At 41.1% G+C, this 25,243-nt stretch overlaps 1 protein-coding gene across 1 annotated transcript in view; it reads left to right on the forward strand.

Annotated features, from left to right (window-relative positions):
* The window catches only part of DRG2 (developmentally regulated GTP binding protein 2), a 93,165-nt gene extending 68,798 nt beyond the window's left edge, over window positions 1–24,367 (forward strand). Inside the window, exons 9-13 of the mRNA XM_085628970.1 lie at window positions 2,413–2,489; window positions 4,328–4,416; window positions 6,049–6,107; window positions 23,450–23,503; window positions 23,598–24,367. Of these exons, the coding sequence (XP_085485096.1) occupies window positions 2,413–2,489; window positions 4,328–4,416; window positions 6,049–6,107; window positions 23,450–23,503; window positions 23,598–23,684 (366 nt within the window). The 3' untranslated portion in view covers window positions 23,685–24,367. The remainder of the gene's footprint in view (window positions 1–2,412; window positions 2,490–4,327; window positions 4,417–6,048; window positions 6,108–23,449; window positions 23,504–23,597) is intronic.
* The last annotated feature ends 876 nt before the right edge of the window (window positions 24,368–25,243 follow it).

Consider the following 25,243-nt stretch of genomic DNA (forward strand, 5'->3'; position numbering starts at 1 on the left):
GAGAGAAACACCTATAGGCTAGGTGGGACTCTATATCTTTATAGTAACAAACATTGGCATAGCCAATAGGTCTCGCCTTTGGGACCTTAAAAGTGTTTAGCCATGCAACAGTTGATGTTGTTGCACCAAGGATATTTATTTTTATTTATTTAAGCTTATAACGCACAACAGCTACCCGCAATGGGTTTCCCGGCGCAAGGGATAGACTCAAGAAGAAAGCAGACCTCTCAAAAACAGCACCGTGAATCATCTAAGGCGGCATGCAGATCATTGGAAAAGTAAAGTTTTCAATTTTTTTCTAAAAGTGAAAAAATTAATTTCCGTTTTCAGGGTGGTAGGTAACGCATTCCAATATTTGGGAGCTAGATGGGAAAAGGCTCGTCCTCCCATTTTTACAAGCTTAAATCGAGGAATAACAAATATTGTGCTGCATAACTAAATACTTAGAAGGTCCCAAAAGCGAGACCTATTGGCTATGCCAATGCTTGTTCTACTTTGTTTCTGCTAATTCATATGTTTTAGTCTAGGTCAAAGACTGTACTTTATAATGTGGTAGAGGATCGGGTTGCTTGATATAACTGTTTATTTGATGTCATCTGGTGTGTGAGGTCTAAAGGCTTGTGATATCTTCCATATGAGTGTAATGAAATGACTCCACTGTCTTTCAATCAATATTTCTTTATAATACATGGGTGCCTACAATCACTGCATAAAAGCTAGTCTCTGCTTCCCTTACTATTCAAGATGTAACAAGTCTAGTCACCTGTAAAAACCAAATTACGTTGCTGCTCAACTGTAATAAATTATTATTGTTGACTTGTGACATAATAACAGGGCTCGAGTCGGGGGGAAAACGCAGGTACACGGCGTCGCCCCCCCCCCCCGCACTCTTTTCACAGGGTGGACACCGTCCCCCCTGCCAAGAAGCTGGACCCCACAGAAATATGCTGAACGTGTCCCGGTGTAATTTTCACCCACTGGGACACGTTCAGCACGTGATTCATGAGGTCATTTGCATATTGTCAGTCCCCACACTTCTTTTTATAGGACTTGTGCCCTGCGTAATAATGTCTGCTGCCTGTAGCCAAAAGTGAAAAGCAGGCCACAGAGCAAAATTACAGCTGCAGCAAAAAAGAGAACTTGTGATCAACAGAAAGGAGATATTTATGGCAACATGTTTATTTTTTTCCATACTGTAAGTGATATCATAGAAGATATAATTTCTCTGCATTTATTCTAAGTTATAGTATTATTCAGGCTGACTTAAATGGACATGATTCTAATATCTTTTTGCGAATAAACGCTAACTGATTTTTGGTGTGATTAATTTTGCTCAGCAGATTCGGCTCTTATACTTCATCTGCATCCGTACTATCTCTTTCATATTAAAGATCAAGACTCCAAGAGAGTTATTTTCAAAGGTTGTGCATGGGTGCTTGAGTGGTATAAAGCATTGTGTCCATTAATAGACCATTACAAAAGTCTTTGGACACGTTCCAATGTTGAACAGCCCTTTCTGCTCAATGCTTAGCATTTATTCCACTAAGGATTTGACTGGTTTGTGGGAGAAGTGATGGTGTTACCATAACCTTTATTTAATATTTCCCTACATACAACGTTTGCTTGTGGAGACACCCCTTACCCTAAGCCCCCCAACAAATATGAAGTGTTAAAATATTGTTTAGTACCTGTTATGTACACTTAAAAACCTTTTTTACCACGAGTTCACAAAATGGAGTGAAAAGGAATTTGGAAGGTTTTTGTTTGTGTGTGCACAAAGTTATGGCTTTTCGGATGTCCACATCCTTCCCAATGATCATCACGGGCAAACATCTCAACTCCCACCCTTTTCTTTGCCTTCTGGCTGTGGAAAATACATCATAATAACCAATTGTCTGTAAGTGGTAATGGGATTTATGGCCGTAAGAATCCACATTTAATAAGTCTATAAGTCAAGTTCTGCATTTTGCACTTGAAATGTCTACTTTTTGCACACCTCTGTTACACTTAAAGTTATGGGAATTAAGTCCTTTGCCCATTTTTTAATTTATGAATTTGGTCCATTTTGGAGATTGTTCCACTGTCTCTGATCCTAAATCCAGGTTCATTTGTGTTTTTTTTTTTTGTTTTTTTTTGTTTTTTTTGGTGTTGTATGTAATGTTACTAATTGTTCTTTTTACTATTCTCCTTTTCGACAATTCTTGCTGGTGCCTTTTTCTGAAGATCTCTAAAACACAAATTGTATATGTGACCGCTATAGAGTACAGAGGCTGACTTATGTCCTTATGGGACAGAGTAGAACTATTAGTCCTGCTCTGAAATTGTTTTTCCATTTGTATGCTTTGAATGAAAACTTTATGAAACATGAAATTGTTAAAAATTTTGCATAATTGTTTTCTTGATTTACTCTAGGTTTATAACAAAATTGATCAGGTCTCCATGGAGGACGTAGACCGTCTGGCTAGGAGGCCGAACAGTGTTGTGATCAGGTGAGCTGTAAAACCTTTAGGGAAGTGTGCACAGGTGGAGGGTCGCACTTTGCATTTCAACATAGTGAATAGTTGGTTAATGCAACGATTCTCTACAAAGAGCAGCATTTGTGTAAATAGAAAAAGGAAAAAATACCATTTAGCACGTGAGTTGATGTCCATCTATTTTAATCTCGCAATACTTCACTTTATAAGAGAGGCTTGTTACATGCAGTATGTGGCAATTTGGTTTTCTGAGAGTTCTGTGCAATGTACTCTTCTGTTACTTTCAAATGTATCTATGCTGACTAGATTCCATCAACATTTTCACTGACTATCTATTTTTAACAGTGCATAAGGGAGTATTAAAGAGTAGTTTACATGCTTAGCATTATTTGGCTTAAACAGGAACTGTCAAATATTTTGTTTTGCCAGCCATGTATGTCACGCTTATTATTGTAGGAGTAGACCAAATTTCAACTTGAAGTTCGTATTCCGTTATCCTGAAGAAACCTACTGCACCAAACACAAAGCTGATTAAGAGCTGAATAGGAGGATGTACAATTTTTAGAAATCCAGTGCAAGATATTTATAAGCTTTGATTGATATCTTTTAAATAGAGAGTAAGTTAAAAAAAAATAATAATAATAATTGAAATAACCATCTGGGTCATTTAAAGATATTTGAATGTCCAAAGTATAAAGATGAGGAACACATCTGTTCTCTATACTGTCAGGTGATTAGCTTGAAATACAACTATAGTTTTTTTCATTGGCCAATGTGATACAATATCAGAAAATATCTTTCATTCCAAAAACATATTTTAAAAAACACAGATCAATTTATTTATTCCTTAAACTACCACATGAAGAGAATCTGTTCTATTGTAAGTGTTGATGTTTCAGCCCATCAAACACTAGGCTGCCTTGCTTAGGACAGACATTCAGAATAATTAAAGTATTCTATCGTAAAGCAGTACTGGAATATCAAACCCTTGCACATCATTTACTTAAGTAATAATGTATTTTTTAAAGCATTGAAATTGAGGAAATTCTTTTCGCCAGCCTACAAATTGGATCCCGCTTAAATACTTTTAAGCAAAAATATACATCCACAGTTAAGAGCCTGTGACTCAAACAATTACCCATATTCTTGATTAGTATGTATGCTGTCATAGAGCCATATCTTAGGAAAAAGTCACATTATATAGAACACTGTGGCATAGCTCATCTCTTGCTATTTAATTCATGGTGTACATGGAACATTGTGTAATAGTTCTACCCTGCAAGTCATGTTGTAGTAATATCCAGCAAGAAAACAATGTAATCCTTTGTGCATAAAGTGGTGCTCCAACAAAGTACACTAGCATGGTTGTTTGTGCCTTTATGCATGTTAAACACAAGTGCAGGGCATGCAGAATTTTCCTCAGGTGTTTTATATTTTGGTTTTCTAATACTGGTAGTTATGTCATAAGAAAATGGAGTATTTGCGCTTGTGGACACCTTTTGCCTTTAAACATTACCAGGTGGTAACTGAACCATGGAGGAAAGGTAAGTTTACTGAGGATCATAAAACGAGTTGGCTTAGGTAAATTGAATACATATAACTACACATACCTGTATCATGAGGGCTCTGCCAGACTGAAAGCTTAATAATTGTTATTTCACTGCAATTTATTTCCAGTTGTACCAGCACATGTTTGCTGTACAATTTGACCTGCATTACTAATGTTGTGTATTTTGGAACAGGTCATGAATTCCTCCTGCTATTTGGCAGTGATGGAGGGTTTGGTGTTTGACCTAGGCACTTCTTCTGATTTAGAAAAATCCTGACCCGGTGTTAATTGTTCTCTCTTCCAGCTGCGGTATGAAGTTGAATTTGGATTTTCTACTGGAGATGCTATGGGAATACCTTGCATTGACCTGTATCTATACTAAAAAGCGTGGAGGTAATTAAGAGGCTTTCTTAATTGGTATTCTTAGAATTAATTTCTCTTTAAGGCAGAGGCCCAGTCACAAAGCAACCATACGGTCTGTCGTCTTCCATTCCTGTTGAAGGATCCGGAACCCATACTAGATTTCAGTTTCTTCCTCAACCTCTTATTGCCCTTTGTGAGTTTTGTGGAGTACTGTTTTTGCTCTCCACCCTTTTACATGTATCTCATTTTCAGATGTGGCATCTGGATTGTATATTTGGAACCACTATAGTGGTGAATTTGAAGAGATCCTTTCCAAAGTCATTTAAACACTGTTCCAAATGCCAACACTGTTTGCCTAGGAGAGCCTCCACCTGACCAGAAATGGTGTCACGCAAATGCTAGTGTGTGACGATAGGCTGTGGGGAAAAGGTTGACTGTCGATTGCTGACCAACTCAACGGTTCCATCATCTCCTTTACCCATCATCTCATAAACTTTGGGGGTTCCTAAGTCGGCTGCTTAGGATCATCTTCCACTTTTCTGACAACAATCTTCTAGTTCCAAAAGAAAGACAGTGAGTTTCTCTTAGTTTATTCAAACAAAGATTATTAGGATACATGTTGATTGGAGGTAGAGGTGTTATTGTTAGGAAGATGGCTGCCCATTAGCATGTAGAGAGCATCATTCGCAATCTCCGTTGCAACAGGTGGCATAACGTAGTTCAGCAAGTAACCGGTTTACTCCTTGTGCCCTTATGATGTGCAGTCTTGAGATCCAGAAGAATGCCATGAATTTGAGTATAACTAAAACAGTAAGTGCTGTACAAGTACCATTTTATTATTATCAATATTTAATGTCCTATCAATAACAATGCCGTCCAATTGTTCTCTACAATTAGTTGGGCATTTGTTTAGATGTCTGCCTTAATTTCACACAGTCACTTTACTAAAACATATTTGATCTATATAAGGCAGCTAGTAGGTATTGCAGCTCACCGCTAATGTGATGCCCCAGGCTATAATGAAATCCCCTCGTCCATGTTAGAGGATAGGAGAGCTTGTACCACTGTTTACATGAGAATGGTTGGAAGAAGTGAAAAACTCTTGGACAGCATTCAAAGAAAATTAAAGCAGGCAGCAGTCACACAATTTATTTGAACAGAGAAAGAGTGGGGTGTCCACACCAGAGATTGTTTTCTAAAGGGAAGAATCTCAGTTTTAAATCTATTAAGTTTTAAACCAGAAACGACACTTCTTATACACATGCTGTTTTCTGTCCTTACTTATGCTATTTATAATTTTGTGGTTTGGCTTAGTAAATTTATGATAGTAATGTAGTTGTCAGTTTATAGTAGTCTGCTTATTGCTCTCCTATTTCTTAAGAAATATGGAATTATAAGATGTAAATGGGAGGCTTTATTTGGCTCTTATTTGTGGATCAACTGTGTTTGTTCTACAAATGTATGTGTAAAATAAAATAAAAAGCGCCATGTGTTTGTGTTTGAAAAGTATAAATTATGAAAAGCTCCCCAAATTTTTTTCAAAAACTGGCATTACTTGTAAGAGAGCCTTTAGAATTCAATAATTGCATTTCCAAAATAAATCTAGCCTTGTGTGTCTCAGTAACATTCGTTCTACAGTTTCCTTTTGCTTTTTCTATGCAGAAAGACCAGACTTTGCAGATGCAATCATTCTGCGTAAAGGAGCTTCTGTCGAACATGTGGTAAGGTTGTGTTGCTGTGTGTTTTATACAGGCTAAGAGGGCACTTCATGTTTAACTTCATGATCTTGTCATAGTATTCCAGACACAGTTTCCCCTTTGGTAACATGGCCTTATTTTGCCTGATGACTTTACACATCATTCCAACTACTCCTGCTGTAGTCTCTGAATAGTTTACCCACTTTTATTTTATTGTTGGTGGTGGTACCTGTCTTTATGTCAGTCTATGGCCATGTGATAATTTGCATAATTACTGACTTGGCTTATGTTTTACACAGTCAATCGTCTGCTGCATGGTTCTTAGTTTTTAGCAAAAATAAATATTTTTTAGAACTGAAAATGCAGTATGAAAAATCAACGTGCCTTGTTAACTGTTGCATTCCAACCATAAATAAGTTGTCGATTTTTGTCCAGGTTTCTGAGTCACTCATATCTGAGATGTGCAGCGTTTTTCATCTTTGTATACCGATTAGTGAAGTGCCAAGCAAGAGAATGTAGTTTGCGCTTTGTGTAAACAATATTATTGAAACAGCACAGCATGGTGCAAAAGTCAGAGAAAAGACACAAAGTTAAATTAAATATATACTGTATAAGTTTGTGTGTATAAATGAGTCTATGAATATTTACACACATATATATCTGGCTGTGTGTGTGTGTGTATATATATCTATATATCAAGACAATAACACTTCAGGCTTAGAGTGGAGCGTAAATTATGAAAAAAAGGATGCAGGGAATTCTGGGTAGTTCCTAAGGTTAGGTAGTGAGCAGCTTCTTTACACGGAGTACCCTACAACAACACCACCAACACTCTGAATCTGCTCTCTTCCATATAAAGGAGCTGCTAAACTACCCAGAGTTCCCTGCTTCCTTTGTTGTGTGTGTGTGGTGTGTATATATATGTATGTATATGTATCTATACATATAAACATACAAACATGCATGCCTTTCGTGTGTGGTGAGAGAATGATTGGTGGGACCTGCGGGATCCTTTTTAGATCACCTCTGATTTTGCATTGTACAGGATGGAGAGTTGGAAAAACTTTCCCAGACATTGGAAGTGTATTGCATGCACTCTGGAGACCCTGACACTGGCGTGATGTAGGATGAAAACAGGGCTACCCTTACAAATTATTTGAATACATTTTAGCAAGGATTTGTTGATCAGTCATTCATGAACAGTGCATTTTGTTGGATGGTGGGGGATTGAGGGTGAATTTGCAGATTATGTTGTTAAAAGGGAGTACATATATAGGCAAGGCCTACTCTTTTGTATTTCCATGATTACAGATTCAGGAAGGCTGATGACAGCAATGTTCAAAAACTTCACACTTCATTGTACCCGTGTTTTAAATAGTGCTGCTTGGCTCTCGCAGCAGTTAGTGATGATGCTGGCTCGCTCACATTGCAAAATGGCTGTATCTGCAATACAGCCAGAAAATTACATTTGAAAGGGAATCGCCCTAAACGGGTTCCATGGCCTTGGGTCATAAATCCACTTCCGGTCTGAAAAATCAATATAAAGATGGGATCAAAAGTTCCCACATTGTTCCTTTTACAAGTTTTTCTTGACTAAAGAAGTTGATGCTCAAAAGAGTCCTCGAAGAGCTGCTGTGAGATCAGTGCTGGTGTCTAGATGGCATCTAATCTTCCAGAGGTGAGGTGACATCACCTGAAGTCTTTGCAACTTACTAGAGTAACTTGGTTTGCCTAGCACCCACTAGAAGCCTGCCTGCCTACTCTGAGGTGGATGGAAGGAGAGTGCTTGGTTTAGCAGGAAGAGAGACTACACAGGAGGAAAAGCCCGGCTGTGTTCCACGTATGTGGAGCACGACTGACATTGGGAGAAAAGCCATTGCCGACCCAAGCCATAAGGGCTCACTCGGTCTCTGTGCAGTTTATCTGTGGAACTGTTTGAAAAAACTACAAGCCAGAATAGCAGCATGCCAGAAGAAAGTATGCCACTGCTGCCCAATGTGTGACGTATTTTGTGAGCGCCATCATAACTTCTATAGTGAGAACCTTCTCCACGGCAGAGAGGCCGCAACTGAATAATATGAGGAACCACTGTTCAAGCCTTCCATGCTTGTTAATCCAAGCACCCCATGTGAGGAGAAATGCCTCTGTCTGTGTCGCTGTGATGCAGACGAAGACACAGCCAGTGCAATGCTACTGAGCACACTATCCAGCTCTGCTCCAAGCTGTGTCTCCACTGAACAGGTAACACAAGGGCTAAGATCGAAAGATTTAGAGAGTGTGTCATGAATGCTAAAGATACACATGCTATTAGAAAGATACCATTTGCCAGTATGACCTCTTTGCCAGTAAGAATTAATTGAACTGACCTACGAAATGCCTGATGTAGTAATTGCTTAGGTAACTTGCCTAATCTTTACCCATGACTGTGTCTTTGCTGTCACCTTAGATAGTGGCAGTAACGTAGAAGGTGCTGTGATTTAACTAGTGTGTGTAGGCAGAATCGTAGAAACCTATAGCTGAACCTTCCATCAAACTATGTAGCATTTCACTTTGCTTTCACATTAAAGTCCTTTATTTGTACTAAGGTATTGTATGATGCTTGACTGTTTGAGCTCTGAGTCACCCCCCCCCCCCCCCCCCCGCCCCGGCCATTCTACCTCACTGAGAAGCCTGTTCTTCTCATCTTTACTACTCTGATAGTCAAGCTTGCAGAGCCATAGTAGGATGGAACGCAGGACACCAGAGGCCAATGATACCCCCACTACCATGATTGGTTCTGTGGGCCCCCGAATGTAGTCTGACATGTTTTGGGATTAGGAGATTGGAGAGTGAGAAGCACAGTTATTTGGGCATTTTTGTATAACCGGTTTGCGTTCAAGTGCAAGGATAAATTATTGTTGAGCATTGGAAAAAGTAAAGCAGGAAATTCCTCAAAGTACATCGAGACGAATAATCTGGAACTCCGAAACCTACACTATCACAAATAGTTTTCAAACCCCTAGATTTATGTGGAGTTCTATCATTCATTCCCAGTTATCTGCCAGCTTTGTTTTGTATTGAAATTATACAACACTATCTTGGCATGTTTAATAAATTGATCGCGTGTGACATGCATTCATTTTATTGCTTATTTATAACGGTGAAGAGGGGAAACATAATTTACCATAAATGCGTCTTTACCGCTTCTATGCCTCTACCGCTCCTATGCCTTTACCACACATATGCCTGGACCGCACACATTTGCCTTTAGCAGGCTTCCCTTTGCAACGCAAGGTAAGTATAGTTAAGGTAAGTATTCATATTTATTACTCAGTGCTTGGATATAATTAGGACGGCGTTTCCATTGGAAAATCGTTTTCGTTTGAAGCTTTTATTCGGTCAAATAGATCAACCATATAAGCAAATACATTCAATAAACAGTTTAGTTAAAAGACAACAAAATAAAATGTAAAAACAGTGGGATTGAAGGAATAAAATATCAAAATTCGTAAACAAGATATATCAGATGCTAAAGTGCAAATACATAAGTCACAAAGTTCCCATAGCATTTTGCTTGGGTATAAACAAGCCTAATTCACAGTGCAGGTGCAGAATAAAAGGAGCATATAGTCAATTATCAATGATCAAAGATTTCCTGGTATTAATAGCTTTCATAAGGACTGTGGCTAGATAAAAACACAATTGCGGATCATCCAATCTAAAAAGCAACTCCATGGCATTTTTAAAAGATCTAGTATTATAATATAAAAAGAAAGGTTTTAAGTAAAATTTCCTAAGATGAGTATAAAAAGTGCAAAAAAGTAGCATGTGGCAACAACTTTGGTAGGAGACTCCGTCACATGGACATGGGTGAGTAGAACTCTGTTTCGTGACTGGGAAATTAACAAGATGGTGTATAGTACCCAGTCTTAGACGTGTCAACACGAAACGGTGTGATGCTCTAGTCAGGACTGATAAATAGCTTTGGAAGCCCTTTTTAAGGTCCATTTGTAAATAAAATACGAGAGTTGGTTGGGTCTTGATAGTGTGGGATCTAGCCTCTATTTTGTTAGCCATCATAACTGTTTTTATCTCAGTTCTAGCAACAGAAGCTGAACACTCAGGATCCAATCGAATATCACAGTTGAATAACATTTTAAACCAATGGATATTATAATTGAGCCAGGGTATTTTTAAACAATTTTCCAAACTAAGGCAATCCTGTATTATGGATTGCGTAAACATAGTCTCCTCTTTTGACCATATAGATTTCCATAGTAGGAGAGGGCGTATTAAGGCCAGGTCTGAAATATATTTGATGCCCACCTCCCTATGGATGAGTTCAGTAGAGGCAGATAAAGGGGCACACAGTAGGCGCTTTAAAAATGAATTTTCAATTTGTTGTAATTTATTACCTTGGCAGTGGCCCCAAACACCTGCCCCATATAGAGCTGCGGTGACACATCGTATCTCGTAAATTGTCAACATATCTCTGATGCGTCGGTTACCTAGTTTGGCAGCAAATCTAAAAATGCCATTAATATTTCTCGACATCTTAGAACAGGCATTGTCCTGTTCCTGGACCCAAGACCGATTTCCTGCAAACGTAATGCCTAGGTAACTAAAAGTTTTGACTGTCTGTACCTTGGAGCCTTCAATGTAATAAGTACTCGATGTTATGGGGTTCCTGCCACAAGCCATTACGAAAGTTTTCGATTTGTTAATTAAAAGTTTCCTTTTAGCAATAAAAGCGGTAAAATTATCCATAAGACGTTGTTAACCAATGGGAGTGCGAGAGAGTAAGACCGCGTCATCCGCATATAAAAGAATTGGGACGGCCATACCGTCAACCCTGGGGGCATCCGACTCAAACAGTTTCAGGGCTGCGTCTGCTTCGTTGATCAACAAGAAAAAAGCAATGGAGCCAGAACGCAGCCCTGTCGGATGCCTCTTTTAACCTTAAAAGAAGGGGTGTATTCGCCTAAAAGGCCATACCGCACCTTACTTGACGGGTTTTCGTATAATCTCGCTAGAAAATAAATTATCTCCTTTGGCGCACCCATGTCTAACAATAATGGCCATAAAATTGAATGATCTACCAAATCAAAAGCGCTGCTAAGGTCAGCAAAACATAAATATAAATTTCCTTCCCTAGCTAGGGTATACTTTCCAATTAGGAGGTCCAAATTGACACACTGCTCTAGTGTGCCAACTCCCTTTCTGAATCCATATTGTACTGGAGTAAGAACTGCCTTCTCTTGAACCCAAGCTTCTAATCTCGATAACATGACCCTACTCATGATCTTAATAGATGAGTCAAGTAGAGATATTGGGCGGTAATTACAAACATCAGTTTTGACTCCTTTCTTATGTATAGGTACTATAATGGATTCACCCCATGATAAAGGAAAATGGGTCTCAACTGCGGCATTAAAAACTCTTGTTAGAAAAGGGGACCATAGAACAATTTCATTCCTATAAAAATCTATGGGAACCCCGTCGGGTCCTGGTGCTTTACCCCCCTTACTACTAATAATACCATTGGTGACTTCTTCTATACTAATAGATAAAGGAATAATTGCCCATTCGTCAGAGTACTGGTTGGATTGGGTGGGTGATACAACTGTATTAATAGGGTTAAAAATATTAGAAAAATGGGTTACCCAATCGTTACAGTTGATGTGGGAATTAATTTCGGGGATATGGTCATCCTTCAAGAAGGTGCTATTTACGGTATCCCAGAACAATTCGCTATTTTTAGTGTCGGCTGCCAAATTTAAATCTTTCCAAGCTATTTCTTGGAGTTCCGTTTTTCTAATTTTTAAAGCTATAGCATATTCTGCGCGAGGCCTTGATTATATCCAAGTTTCTGGGAGTACATCTCAAACTTGTTTGAGATTACTCAGGGCCTTAGTGCATCTGGTATTGAACCAGCCCGCCTTGGGTTTTTTGTTTTTGCAGACTGGTTTCGTCAGAAGATTCTCCACAATTTTATTTATCTTGGTAAAATTCTCTAGCATTATTACAGGATCAACCTCATCCCCTAGACAAACTTCAATTTCGTTCTGGCATTGTGTAACAACGTCATTCAAAATTTTGGATGGGTCCACACCGGCCCATTTTATCCGGACACCATTTGGTCGAGTGGGGGTGATACATGAGCTTTGAAGTGCACTAGAAATATGTTTGGGTCCCCAATATAATAAATACACAAATACTGTTATGATCGCTGGTGGGTTGATCCGTTATCCAAGGTAGGGAAAATAAATGTGCACTATTACATGAAATGATGATGTGATCAATAAAGGACATTGCATTTCTACCTGTGAATGTGGGGCATTTCTTATTAAGTTTATCAGTAGCACAATATAACAATTCTAAATCCCATTTAGCCATTGCACCATTTAGTGCCATACCATATTCGCAGTGTGGAAAATGCATGTAACAGTCATCATCAAAATCCCCCCTCCTAGGACCACAAACTTTGGTTAAAGATAATGGACATATTTAGACGTTAAAATCACCCACCCAGAGGATAACAATTGGCTTCCTAATAATACTGGTCATCTTCTCAAGTTCACTTTCCAGATCGTTAATAATTAGGCCACGTGAGGAGCTAAACATATCATTGTAAAAAATAATCAGGATGACATCTTTGTCTGAGTGGGAAGCCATTGCAAAACAAGGAGAGGGGCTCAGTAAAGTCCAAAGAGATAGAGCACCAATAACTGTTTAGTTAAAAAGATTTTTCTCTTTGAGCTAGAATAGAAGATTATGTCACATAAACAGACCTTATATCATTCACCCACGTGCACACTTTCAAACAAAGTTGTGAACGCCCCACGTGTAATGTTGGAAAATTATCAGTAGAGAAAGTCTTTCTTTAGTAAAAAACATTGGTTGAAATTTATTAACAAATTAAAAAAATCTCATGATCAAATTACATCAGATAAAATAGTCACAGACAAGTGACTAAAGATCAAGCCTCAACAATGACAATGAAGTAAAAATATATGTATGTTATATCTAAAGACACACACAGTTATAAAGTATAACTTTTGGTACAAATTAAAAAGACAATAAGACATGCAAACAATTGTGTAGTAGGAGGAACAATGACAGACACCAAAATTATGTCTTGGATGTGTGAATTTGTAATTACAGTAAACGGAGACAGTCTGGTGGCGATGCACCCTAGTTACTTGGAGTTCTGTTCCGCAACAAATTCCACCCAACAACCTAAGCGTCGACACGTTTCGGTGGTGTACAGTGATAAAAACTACCTTCCTCAGGACTGACAAATTTAAATCCTCCACGGAATAACTTTAACAATAATCCCTAAACATAAAACATAACATGAGCATTAGAGAAGGAAAAAGTGCAAGAAATAGCATACATATAAATTTTTTTGATTACACAATAGAAAGTACTTTTTTTCACTAGATAGCAAAAAGTGCCCTAGGGAAAATCTAAATCCAACCTAGTTATATACAATGTGACCTAAAAGTTTCCAACATCCCACTGGGAGCACCACACTTTAAGCAAAAAGGGAAAACCTCATTCCTCACTCACACCATTGTCAAATTTAGCAAAATTTATAATGAAGACAATTTTGCGAGGATGTAACCAATATATAAATATATAACTCGTTTGTTTCTAATTCAGGTCCCCACTGTGTTATTATTACGTGGGTTCTCTATCATCTATCATAGTCTAATTATATAAAGAGTGGTAAAAAATACCTACATTTCTGTCCCAATAAAAATCGCTGACGAGTGGCTTTAGGGATAAGGAGAAGCCTACAAACGACGTGTTACTTTATCTAAAAAGAATGGAAAATGAATATATCTCACAGTGCTTTATGTGGAGACTGGGTAGGACACATTATTGATACTACTTCCACTCAGTATTGACAGTAATAATTATAACCATAGTGTTTTTTTGCTGTGTTGTCTCACCTTGGGCCAATCAGATAGGGCCTCACTTCATACACAAGGTCATGTTCATTGCTTAGGCATTTCAAGGCGTTTGTTTAAAAAGGAGTGAATCCCAAATATATTTAATTGCGCTTCAGGGATGGTACGATCTATAGGAATGGACAATGATGAAAATCCAATGTGACCCGTTTGTCTTATGAATATCGATAGAGAAATAAGTTCATACTTAGTCTATTGACTGAGACACTTACCCTTTGTGTGGATGCACTAGTGAATCATTTGTTAGAGTGCCAATACATCCTTTATGCGAGCCGTCCTATTTGGGCAAGAGAGTAATTTTCTGAGGGGGAAGCCAGCCACATAATCTGAGCATAAAAATCCACATTAGTACACTTTTTAATTTTACATTTGTTTAAACTAATAGAAATCAGGATCAAAAGTCCTGGTCTACCGGAAGGGGAAGCCTGGGCCGGAAGCCAATGGGAGGTAAAGCCCTCTACATAAATTGGATCGATGCACCACGTCTCCTGAAGGCAAATGATATCGTGTTGGGCCGAAATAAAATCTGACCATGAGGGAGTACCTTTTTAGGTCTCGCCTTGCTATCGCGTAAGCGATCGCAAAGCGAGACTATTGTGGGTTTTAAAAGTGCTCCCAAAAAGTGGATTGCATGGCTAGCACGCGCACAATCACGCGCATCGTGCCGCCATGCAATCTGCTTTTTGGGAGCACTTCAAAGGGTCTGCTCCGCCGCCCCCAAGCGCGCGCGCGCCACGCTCCGCCGGGCTTGTCTTGTTTTGCATGCCATCTTCTCTCCTTCCCAGCGTATTAACCAAGCATCCGACAACGCTGTTTTTAACAAATCATTCCCCCCCCCCTGTTTTAACCCACCATGTCCTCCTTCCTGATCGCTGTTGATTTAAATCCCCCCCCCCCCCCCCACTTCAGCCACTTCCCGCACTATCACTCGAATCCCCGAAGGTATCGGAGTGCTTTATAAAAGCACCATTTACATTACAAAGACACTTTCAGTTGGAGTTTTTTTTTCTATTACACACACAGGCATTAAGTGATTTGCCCAGGATCATAGCATGTTGAGCCAACGCAGAGACTCTAACCCGCTTCCTTAGGTCGAAGGAGGAGGCACGAATGAGAACCATCCTAAAATGAAAGGGTCGGTTAGCTTTCTTTTAATACATTTTCCATGTGTATAATGTCCATTCCCGTCCCACATGCATGACGCTCACCACGCCTGCAAACACTACTCCACCCATTAATCATGTCTACTTGTCACTCAGGCCTGCAATAAAGCTTCCACTTTGAGATTGGTTGACAACGCTTTGCCAAGTACTTGCTATCTTTTACCAGCCCACTCCATGGTTAGTACTCTTATCGGGGTTGCAGACCATAAACAAATCGCCTGGAATGCGCTCCCCCCGCCCCCGCCAAGCGCGCGCGCCACGCTTCGCCGGGCCTGTCTTGCTTTGCATGCCATGCCAAAATAAAAAACATCACCAAATATTGGTCATAACGTGCTGCCAATATTAGACTTTCGAAAGCATGGAAGGTCTATTGCTGCGTGAAATTTCTCAAAGGTACCCACCGCAGCACTCAAGAGGATACACAACTTGCCGTTAGCCAGCTTTGCCTTTGACATGCATTGGTTGTGTTAACTCACCCTCCCAGCCCCCGCCATTGTTTTTAACAACTCCTCCTGCTTTTAAACCACCACCTCCTCCTCCCGCTCTCTGCTGATTAACCCACCCCACTTCTTCAGCCACCTCCTGCGCCCTCATTTGTGTCCCCAAATGTATTGGAGTGCTTCCTGCAAGCTATTTACTTCACACGCAAAAATCTGGGGTTTCCACAATTCACAGCTACTTTTCAGTATTAAGACACTAATCCCACTGCTGCGCCGGATAGTGCCCCGTCACCAGGCACCTTAATTCCACATGATAACACACTTACAAACACAGGGCAAAATGCAAAGTACTGTGGTGGGGGAGGGAGGGGAGCGCGCACAAGCCCAAAGACGTGCAAGCCCGCTCCATTTATCAGCTTTTGGATGTGTTAAAATCCACAGTAGTTTAATACACCATAACATAACAAAACATAGCCTAGCCTAACATAAAATAACAGCATAACATAACAGAACATAGCCTAACATAACAAAACATACCATTACATAACATAATAAAACATAGCCAAGCGTTGCATACCATAACTTAACAAAACGTAACAAAACATAGCCTAGCCTAACATAACAAATCATAACATAGCATAACAAAACATAACATAGTATAGCATAACATAACATAGTATAGCATAACAAAACAAAGCATAGCATAACAAAACACAACAAAACATAGCATAGCATCACAAAACATAGCATAGCATAACAAAACAAAGCATAGCATAGCAAAACACAACAAAACATAGCATAGCATAACAAAATATAGTATAGCATAACAAAAAATAGCATAGCATAACAAAAAATATCAAAACAAAACATAGCATAGCGTAACAAAGCATAGCATAACAAAACATAGCATAGCATAACACAACTCAACAACACATAGCATAACAAAACATAGCCTAACAAAACATAGCAAAACAAAGCATAACATAGCATAGCATAACAAAATAAAACATAGTATAGCATAAGAAAACACAAAACATAGCATAACAAAACATAGTATAGCATAACAAAACACAACAAAACATAGCATAGCAAAACATAGCATAACAAAACAAAACATAGCATAGCATACACAAAACATAGCATAGCATAACAAAACATAGCATTGCATAGCTTAACATAACATAAGAAAACATAGCATTAAGTTTGATAAACTCATAGTAGTGGGCTTGCTAGCTTTAACGGCCAGTGAGTGTAAGCAACTCCGTCAACCCAGAAGCAGTCACTCTGTCACCTTTGCTCTTGTATTGCAGTGGCTTCGTTTATTAAACAGTGCCCATATTTATACTGTTAGCCCTTTACTTGTGCAAATTTCAGGGCTCACAAAACTTTGATGAATCGAAATTCACAACTGAGGCTGTTAAGTTCGTGCTATATAAAACCCTAAGGATAAATAAAAAACATTGCCATTTACAATGTGATTAGCTCCAACAAACACAAGACCTTTTTCAAAGTACAAAACATTGCCATTTACAATACCAATAGCTCCAGCTCCAACAAATGCGAGACCTATTCATGCATTTCCAATGCTTGTTTCTTGTTGAAACCAGCAATGTTCCAAGTAGTGACCTGGTACCCTATGGCGGAATTCGTTACATCAAGTTGCTGAAAAGATTCATCGTGACCCACCTCTTTTCTAGTAATATTTACTTCTGGTAAAATGCACTCTAGTTCACTAGAAGCAAAGCGTGGGCATATTAAATTTTTAGTTAAAGACCCGCCCTGCTCTGACGTGCATAGATCAACCTTTCTAATTATATTCTTGACATTTAGATTTCCTGTTTTGGGACTTTTGGGTACGTGTCTTTCTCTTGTTGCCTGGTTATTCCATGACAGTCCCTTACGTCAATCGTTGCTGTCCAAGTCACCTAGCACCTGGTATTTATTGGTTACTGGGACAGCAAAACTAGATACGGGAGGGTACAAATAAGGGATTGACGGAGGTCCAGTTCTAGGTCGACCTACGTGTCAGTTTCCGAGTGGTCCCATTAAATGTCTGTAAAAGTATCCTAACGGAAGAAGAGTAGTGTTGAATTCCCGAGGAGAGGGTAATGGCGCGTTATTTATTTATTTTTTTATTTTATTTTTTGAAAAACCTTTATTAGCATTTCAACCAATAACAAGTATGGGCCTACAACCCCCCGGGGCCGGCCGCTAAGCAGTCAAAGCAACAGAGATCCAATGTTGACACAGGCAGAACCTCGGGGAGCAGAATCTCCATGCTAATATATTCTCGGCCAGTGAATGGCGCAAGTAGGACACCAGGATTAAGAAGGCTTTCATTTTATAATAGGAAAAGACGAAAGGATCAGGTGCCAAACAATTTCCCAGCAGCGAAAAATGGCAGGCAGAATAACAAACGTAAACAATAAACGGCAATCTATCGAGTCAATGGCGCTAAGACAGGAAGTGCAGGATGTAGAGAAGTATCATGACCAGTTGCGCCTGCAGTCCCATGCCCTAAAGCCCAGAAAACACCCCGGAAATTGTGGCACACATGAAAAAGCAGTGATTCACAACAAAGGAGTTGTACCACGCTGATCCCAGAAAAGAAAAACAAAGAAGAATCGGAGAAGAAAAAGGAGGCCATGGAAAAAAAGGGGTAAAGACTAAAGAATCCCCTTCCCCAACCCCCCACCCTGCACCTCTGCAGATGAGTACGGCCCCACCCCCCCAGCAGTGTGCCTGTCGCCCTGGAACCAGACCCGAAATATAGAAGAACAGAGAAAAGGGAGTAAGAAAAGAACCCCACCAGACGGGGGGTAGAGAGAGTATTAATAAACTGGAGGAGGGCCTTCAAAACATGCCCCCGGCTTCTCCCTCCCGCACGGTAAGTTTTCCCCAAGGCAAACAGTAAGCAACACAAAATCGATCATGTCAAAGAAAAATGGGGAGCATTATGCACCAATTATACTAATAGCTATGCCATGAGAGCACGCAACCCCTGAGCCCGCCCGTCTACTAGATGACCACCCCTGAAGGATCAACCTTATCCTTGACCACTCTTTGCAAATCTGCCCATGCATACCCCTCGACCCAGCGCCATGTCCAATGTTACAAGGTAAAGGAGTGTCCAAAAACGACCGGGAAGCGACGCACACAGGTGGGGTGGAAGTCTCTGAGTACCAACACAGTCCGCATCATGGAGGGACGTCTTTCCCAGTGTTGCCCCAGGATCTGCACTGCACACAAGGTCCAGGAAGGCGGAATCAGCCAAAGTAGACAACTGTTGCTTGAATTTTCCCTGGGTCGCCGGAGGCCGTGCACGGGACGAGGCCACCACCTCCCACTCAGGTCCAATACCTCCGGAACAGATCAGACCCACAGCCAGCCGATCACACGGAAGCATACTGTCCGGAGTTTCCAGCTGTTCACTAATCTCAGGGGTGGCCGCGACATTGTCCTCCTGTGTGCAGTGTGCGAAGTCCCTGTGTACCTGAGGACAGGCAGGCCGCAACTGTCCCGACGCTGATTCCACACCATCGAGCTTACTCCCCAAGACCCCGATGCCATGAACCAAGGTGGAATGAAGGGCACCGAGAGCCTCGAGGAGGTCGCCGTACCCCAGCACAGCTCTCTGCGATCGCTCCGCCACACTCCCAAAAGTCACACACTCCCAATCCTGCTGTGACCCGGTGGACAGGATGGTAGGCTTCATCATAACAAGATGGCCGCCGGGTAGGCCCGACCCGTATTGGGACCGGGACCCAGGGACAAGCGCCTCAAGGTCCACGTCGCTGGAAACAGGGTTCCGGGGGCAGGCAAAAATTATCCGTTATGTGGTCACGGGCAACAGTCGTCCCCACCACGGACCAGCGCCCGCGAAAATCCGGGAGCAGCCCGCAAGAATCAGGGCGAGTTACGGGCGGCGTCCGGGCAGCTCACCTTCAAAGGCAGGGGCAATCACCGGAGAATCTCAGAATTGCCACCCCGGGCATGCACTCGGTCCGCTACGCTTAGCGGTAGGAACGACCACGGCGAAATGTAGGCCGAGGTGTGCACCGCTCCGGTGGTCCGACTCCACCCAGTCACCACAGGCCGCTGTTGTTGAACTGCCACCCGGCCAAGGCGTCCACTCGAGGTCCTGGCTCCAGGGCTGCACGGGCCGCAAATTTCAAAGGCACATTTCTCCGGCGGTACCGCCGCCAGAAACTTCGGAGTCACACGGTCGGTTGCCACTCTCATTCACAAATACGAGCGCGTAGCGCAGGCTGAGGATCTCATGCAGGATATCCGTGCGGGATGCGGAGGTTCACGGAGCCGGGAGTCTACGCTGCCGTCCCGGTCGCCATCTTGGCTCCTCCCCCAATGGCGCGTTATTAAGTGTATTAAATGCCCACCTCGGGGACCTAAAATGAATAATTATACAATCGCCAATAAAACATTTTCTTGAAGGTCCGATCCAGCCTACTCTACGTGTTGTCAGGATCTGGTTTATCCCTTCCATTGGGTAATTACAGTTGTTAGCTAACCAAAACATTACTTTATTTGTAAGGGACTCATGGTCTTCTACCTGGCCAAATTCAAGTTTAGGTACGTTGGCCAGGATTGCCACATATGCACTGCATTTGGAAGGCAGGTTTGTAACCAAGGGCATCTTCCTTTCCTCGTGGGCTGGCACTCTTAAGCCATCTGATTTTACAGAATTGGGTATAGTAAATTTGTCCAGCCTAGTTACTGTTCTGTCCTTCTGAGGTGGTTTAAATCCATAATTATTAACTGAGTTACCTGATACTATAAACCTTTCATTTATTTCCCTTCTTTCTTACTTCTAAATCAATAATCTGCTCTTTTAAGTTGTTAGGGGGTTCCCTATCCTGTACGGTGATCAAATTAGTAGGGCCTATAGTAGCATCTTTCTGTTGGATTCGACTTGGCTCCTTTATAAGTTTGTCATTTACTTTATCCAGTACTCCAGTAATTTTATGAATTTCTCTGGCCAAAATATCTAATTTATCGTATAGTGGCCTTAATAGCTCTATCATTTTATCAGATATGATAGCCAGTGTTAAATGCTGGGGTATAGAATCTGTGCTGTTCGACTGGTCAGCTGGCAAACCTAGTTTCATAGCACGATTACTCTTAATTGCCTTTTTTGGCTAGGGGTTAGGATTAGAGTTCCCCCGTTCCAGAGTGTGCTTTCTACATCCCCTGGCATTTATTGCTTATTTATAACGGTGAAGAGGGGAAACCTAATTTACCATAAATGCGTCTTTACCGCTCCTATGCCTCTACCGCTCCTATGCCTTTACCACACATATGCCTGGACTGAACACATATGCCTTTAGCAGGCTTCCCTTTGCAACGCAAGGTAAGTATAGTTAAGGTAAGTATTCATATTTATTACTCAGTGCTTGGATATAATTAGGACGGCGTTTCCATTGGAAAATCATTTTTTGGTTTGATAATAGTTTTTGCACCGTTTGACGAATTTTCACAAAACTTTCCAAAAAAAGATCTCATTGGCACCTTCCTGGAAAGTTTCAGGGTGATTCGTCAAGCATGGGGCTGAGAGTGAGTGTGTGTGTGGGGGGGGGGGGGGTGCAAAATGCGTTTTCCATAGGAAAATTGTACAGCGATACCGCAAAAAGTGCTGAACGGAATCACACCAAATTTGTCGGAAAGCTAGATTTTGGTATAGAACGTGCGCTTTTTGTGAATTGATGTAAATCAGCTCAGTAGCTTTTGTAATAGTTAGGCTCAAAAACATTGTATATGTAAAGCCGCGGATCATCTGTAGAGTCTGCAAATCTCAAGAGGAGGTGTGATTGGCAGCCACTACATCCACAATGATGTGGCGCCAGTCATCTTATGACTCTGGGCCCACTAAGGAGTCATGTAGAAACAAATGGTGGAAAAAAGTTATATGGGGCAGGATAGAGATACCCTGCCCACCCAGGCCTAGTGGAGGGGTCCCAGTGGGGCACACCCTCCTGGTGCCAACAACATAAAAAAAAAAAAAAAAAAGATTTCCACGATTTTGCAGTGGATCCGTGCTACAACAATAAATACCCCCTAGGGAGGGCTGCACAGTTAAATATTTAGAGGAGGTGGTGCATGGCCCCCTTCCTTGCACCTCTCGGAGGCCCCAGGGACCATATCCCTTGGGCCGAATACAAAAAAAAGCGAAGGGAAGCACATGGCCCCCCGCCCTGAGCCTCCAAAGCCCCATAGACCCCATTTCTGGGGCCAGCTCACTCGCTCAGTCCTGGAGAGACCACTACCAGGACACAGTTTCCCTGTCTGTGAGAACTTGGGCGGGGGGTACTTGTCTGTTCACATCCTGTGGAAGCACAACAAATGCTCCAGCCGAGTGAGAGCAGACATGTGTTTACCTGCATGCGCTCTTGTGGGCAGGGAAACGCAAATTGCTCCCACCCGGTGGAAGCAGTGAAAATCCTGCTCCCTCTTGCGGGAGCAATACTGACTCTGATGCTCCCAGGATGAGTGCATGTGGGGAGCTGGCGGGTCCTTGAGGCACTACCGCAGCCCCCATCATAGTGTTTTGTTAGTGCAGCGTGTGGACACAGAAGCACCCACCGGAGACCCCGGGGCATATGGTCACTGGGGCCATTATTGGATTGAGGAGGGGACCAATTGCCGCTTTGCTTAAAGTAAATGGCCCTAGAGGATGGGGTTGGGGTAGCAGAGGCCCCAAAGGCTAGAGGAGGGGGGCCGCAGACCTGGCCCTGTGTCCAACCTCCCACTGTGTGGGGTTGGTGTTTTGCATTAAAAAAAAAAAATCACGAAAAAGCCAAATGTTAAAGTGGAGTTATAGTTAGGAATTGTAATTCTATCTTACTTTGCATTTTCCTTCGCTATTCACTGAAAAAAACAAAGGTTAAAGGGATGTTATAGTTAGCTGAAAAGTTTTGTTAAAACATACTGTTTTAAACTAACACAACCATTGAAATTCACCAGATATAGTTATCTCAAGTACCAGTAGCTCGTGCCCTAAAGTAACTATAGCTCTCGCCCTTGCCATGCACTGCTAATTACCTCCCATATCGCATCACTCATGACATGTTCAATCACCTCATTAATAACAAGACTGTAACATCTGAAATAACATCATTGATAACACTGCATGATGGTGGTGCGAGATAGTTACTTTAGGGCACAAGGTATTGTAACTTAAAAGAGGAGTATAGAGTGGTAAAGGGGTTTTTCTGGGTTTCGGGATGGGTAAGATTATAGGGTGATAAGAGTATTTTTAGGCTTTAGGTGTGGATAGGGGTATAGGGTGGTAAGGGTATTTTTAGGGTTTTCCGGTGTGTAGATGCATAGGGTGGCAAGGGTATTTTTAGGGGTGGTAGGGGTATAGCGTGGTAAAGGGAATTAAAAAGAAAAAGGGGGTCTAAGTCCATAAAGAAAATAAGCCATAATTTTAAAAAATGGAGGGGGCTTGCTTGAATTTAAAATGATATATGTATATGTGTGTTTAACTTAGCTTAACTACACTTACTTTGCGTAATAAAGGAATATCTGTGGTAAACGGCATACAATTGTGAGAAGTAAGCCTAGAGCACCAAAAGCAGTAACTGGAATGTAAACAAGCAGCTGATATTTAAAATAGTTTTCAGAAGCTGGTTGCATGCTCCGGCTCATAATTCTAAAACATTGATATGTATTTAAAGGTGAATACAATGTATGAGAACTAACTTAATTGTAAACATTTGTATTTCCCATGTTTAAGTGCTATTGAAAAAGGTTTGATAGCACAATTTAAAGGTTTTGTTTTTTCCTCGTAGTGCCACCGAATTCACAGAACACTTGCAAGCCAGTTCAAATATGCCTTGGTGTGGGTGAGTACTTGGCAGACAAATGAGCCAATGATGTTGGTATTTTGCAATTAAAAACTCTTTAGCTCATGATTTCTTTTTGGCTGTCTATTCTCAGGGCACAAGCACAAAGTACAGCCCTCAGAGAGTTGGACTGACGCACATTATAGAACACGAAGATGTTATCCAGATTGTGAAGAAGTAGATCTCCACTGCTGCTGATCACTGGTGCCTGACATCCCCTACCCTGCTGTAACCAAGCCAATGTGACCTGCTGCAGAAAGAGAGCTCCTCCATAAGAGAAGGAGGAAAAGAGCCGTAAATCAGTGTATGCTTCCATGAAGCCCGAGGAAAAGATGAACAACCAACAGTGATGCTCTCATCTCGAGGGTGGTGGGAAAGACAAGCAAAAAAGAGTGAAACTTGTACTTCTCAAAAGACAATTCATATATACGGCATCTTACAATCACAGAACATGAGAGCTGACCTCCAGCTTTCTCCCTTTAACTACAAAGTGTGGAAAGATAACCAATTGGCTAGCAGCCTTTTAAGCACTGATGATTTCACAAGCAAGTCTGCAGTTTGCTGGTATTAACATTAAACCTGCCAGCCAGTGGCTCAAAGTATTCAAATTATGCTGCCTACTTTTGTGCATGCATTTCATTGTTTTAAATGTGCTTGTGGGAGAGGATTGTTGCATCCATTTGGTTTTAGTTCAAATTTGTTATGCTTCAGGCCTTAAGAAGTGTGAGTGGGATAACTAGACAGAAGCAATAATCCCCTCAGAGGTGACTAGGTAGTGTGGCCCAGGGGTCCCACATCCCCCAGGGACAGTGCCATTGGTCACTACATTTATTGTAGAAAATTAAATCTTGCAGCAAGCATGAACATTGTTTTAATCTTTGTATTTCTCTTCCAATGTACACCCAAATACTCCCAAGTAAATAACCGATGGAGGTGAAACTCTTAAAATTCAAGCAATAGAGCGCTAGTAGATTCCAGTATAGCATATCTTTTACAGTATCTGGGGTGATGCTTTACAATATACAGGTAGCAAGCTTAAGTGTATTTCATGCAGTTCACAAAATGCATCTTCAGCCAAAGTAACACATTTTGGTAATTCCTACCCAACCAGCAAACCACTGGATTCTATCCTTAACAAACTTACCATGTGATCCTATTGACTTCTCAGAGAAGCCCAACAGACACGCCAGTATTTCAGCTGTAACTCAGTACCACAAAATGGCTGAAACTTGGCAACATCTTTTACAATTAATTAAAAGCAAGACTGAGCCATCAATAAGTGTAAAATCTACAGCTTAAAAAAAGCTATTTGTTACCTAATTTTGCAATTTACTGTGCAAGGAGTAATATGAGGTGTCTTCTAGGCATGCTTTTGACCCGTACACACTTGTTCAAAATTATTGTTTACTTTTATGTTAGGAGTGTATCTTGAGAATACTTAAAACATTGTCCTTCTAGTACTGCATGCTATTTTCTCGATCTAGAAAATAGTAAAAATGCTGAGATTTGGTACCCGTTTCCATTCTTAGTTTTTGGCATTGGAAATTCTGACGTTTGTAGCATGTGTTGCTTTAGTTACATGTGCTGAGCTTACTTCTGTCATCTAGTGTTGGGCTTGGATGTTTGCAACTTGTTTTTTAGGTCGAGCCTACCAGCAGCGAGCAAGCGCTGCTCGCTCTGCGAGGCATGCAGTATTTGAGTATGCTGTGTAAGCCTCGCCTTCTCTCCGCCCATATTTTT

This window comes from Triturus cristatus, chromosome 10, assembly GCF_964204655.1.
Source record: "Triturus cristatus chromosome 10, aTriCri1.1, whole genome shotgun sequence".
Lineage (NCBI taxonomy): Eukaryota > Metazoa > Chordata > Amphibia > Caudata > Salamandridae > Triturus > Triturus cristatus.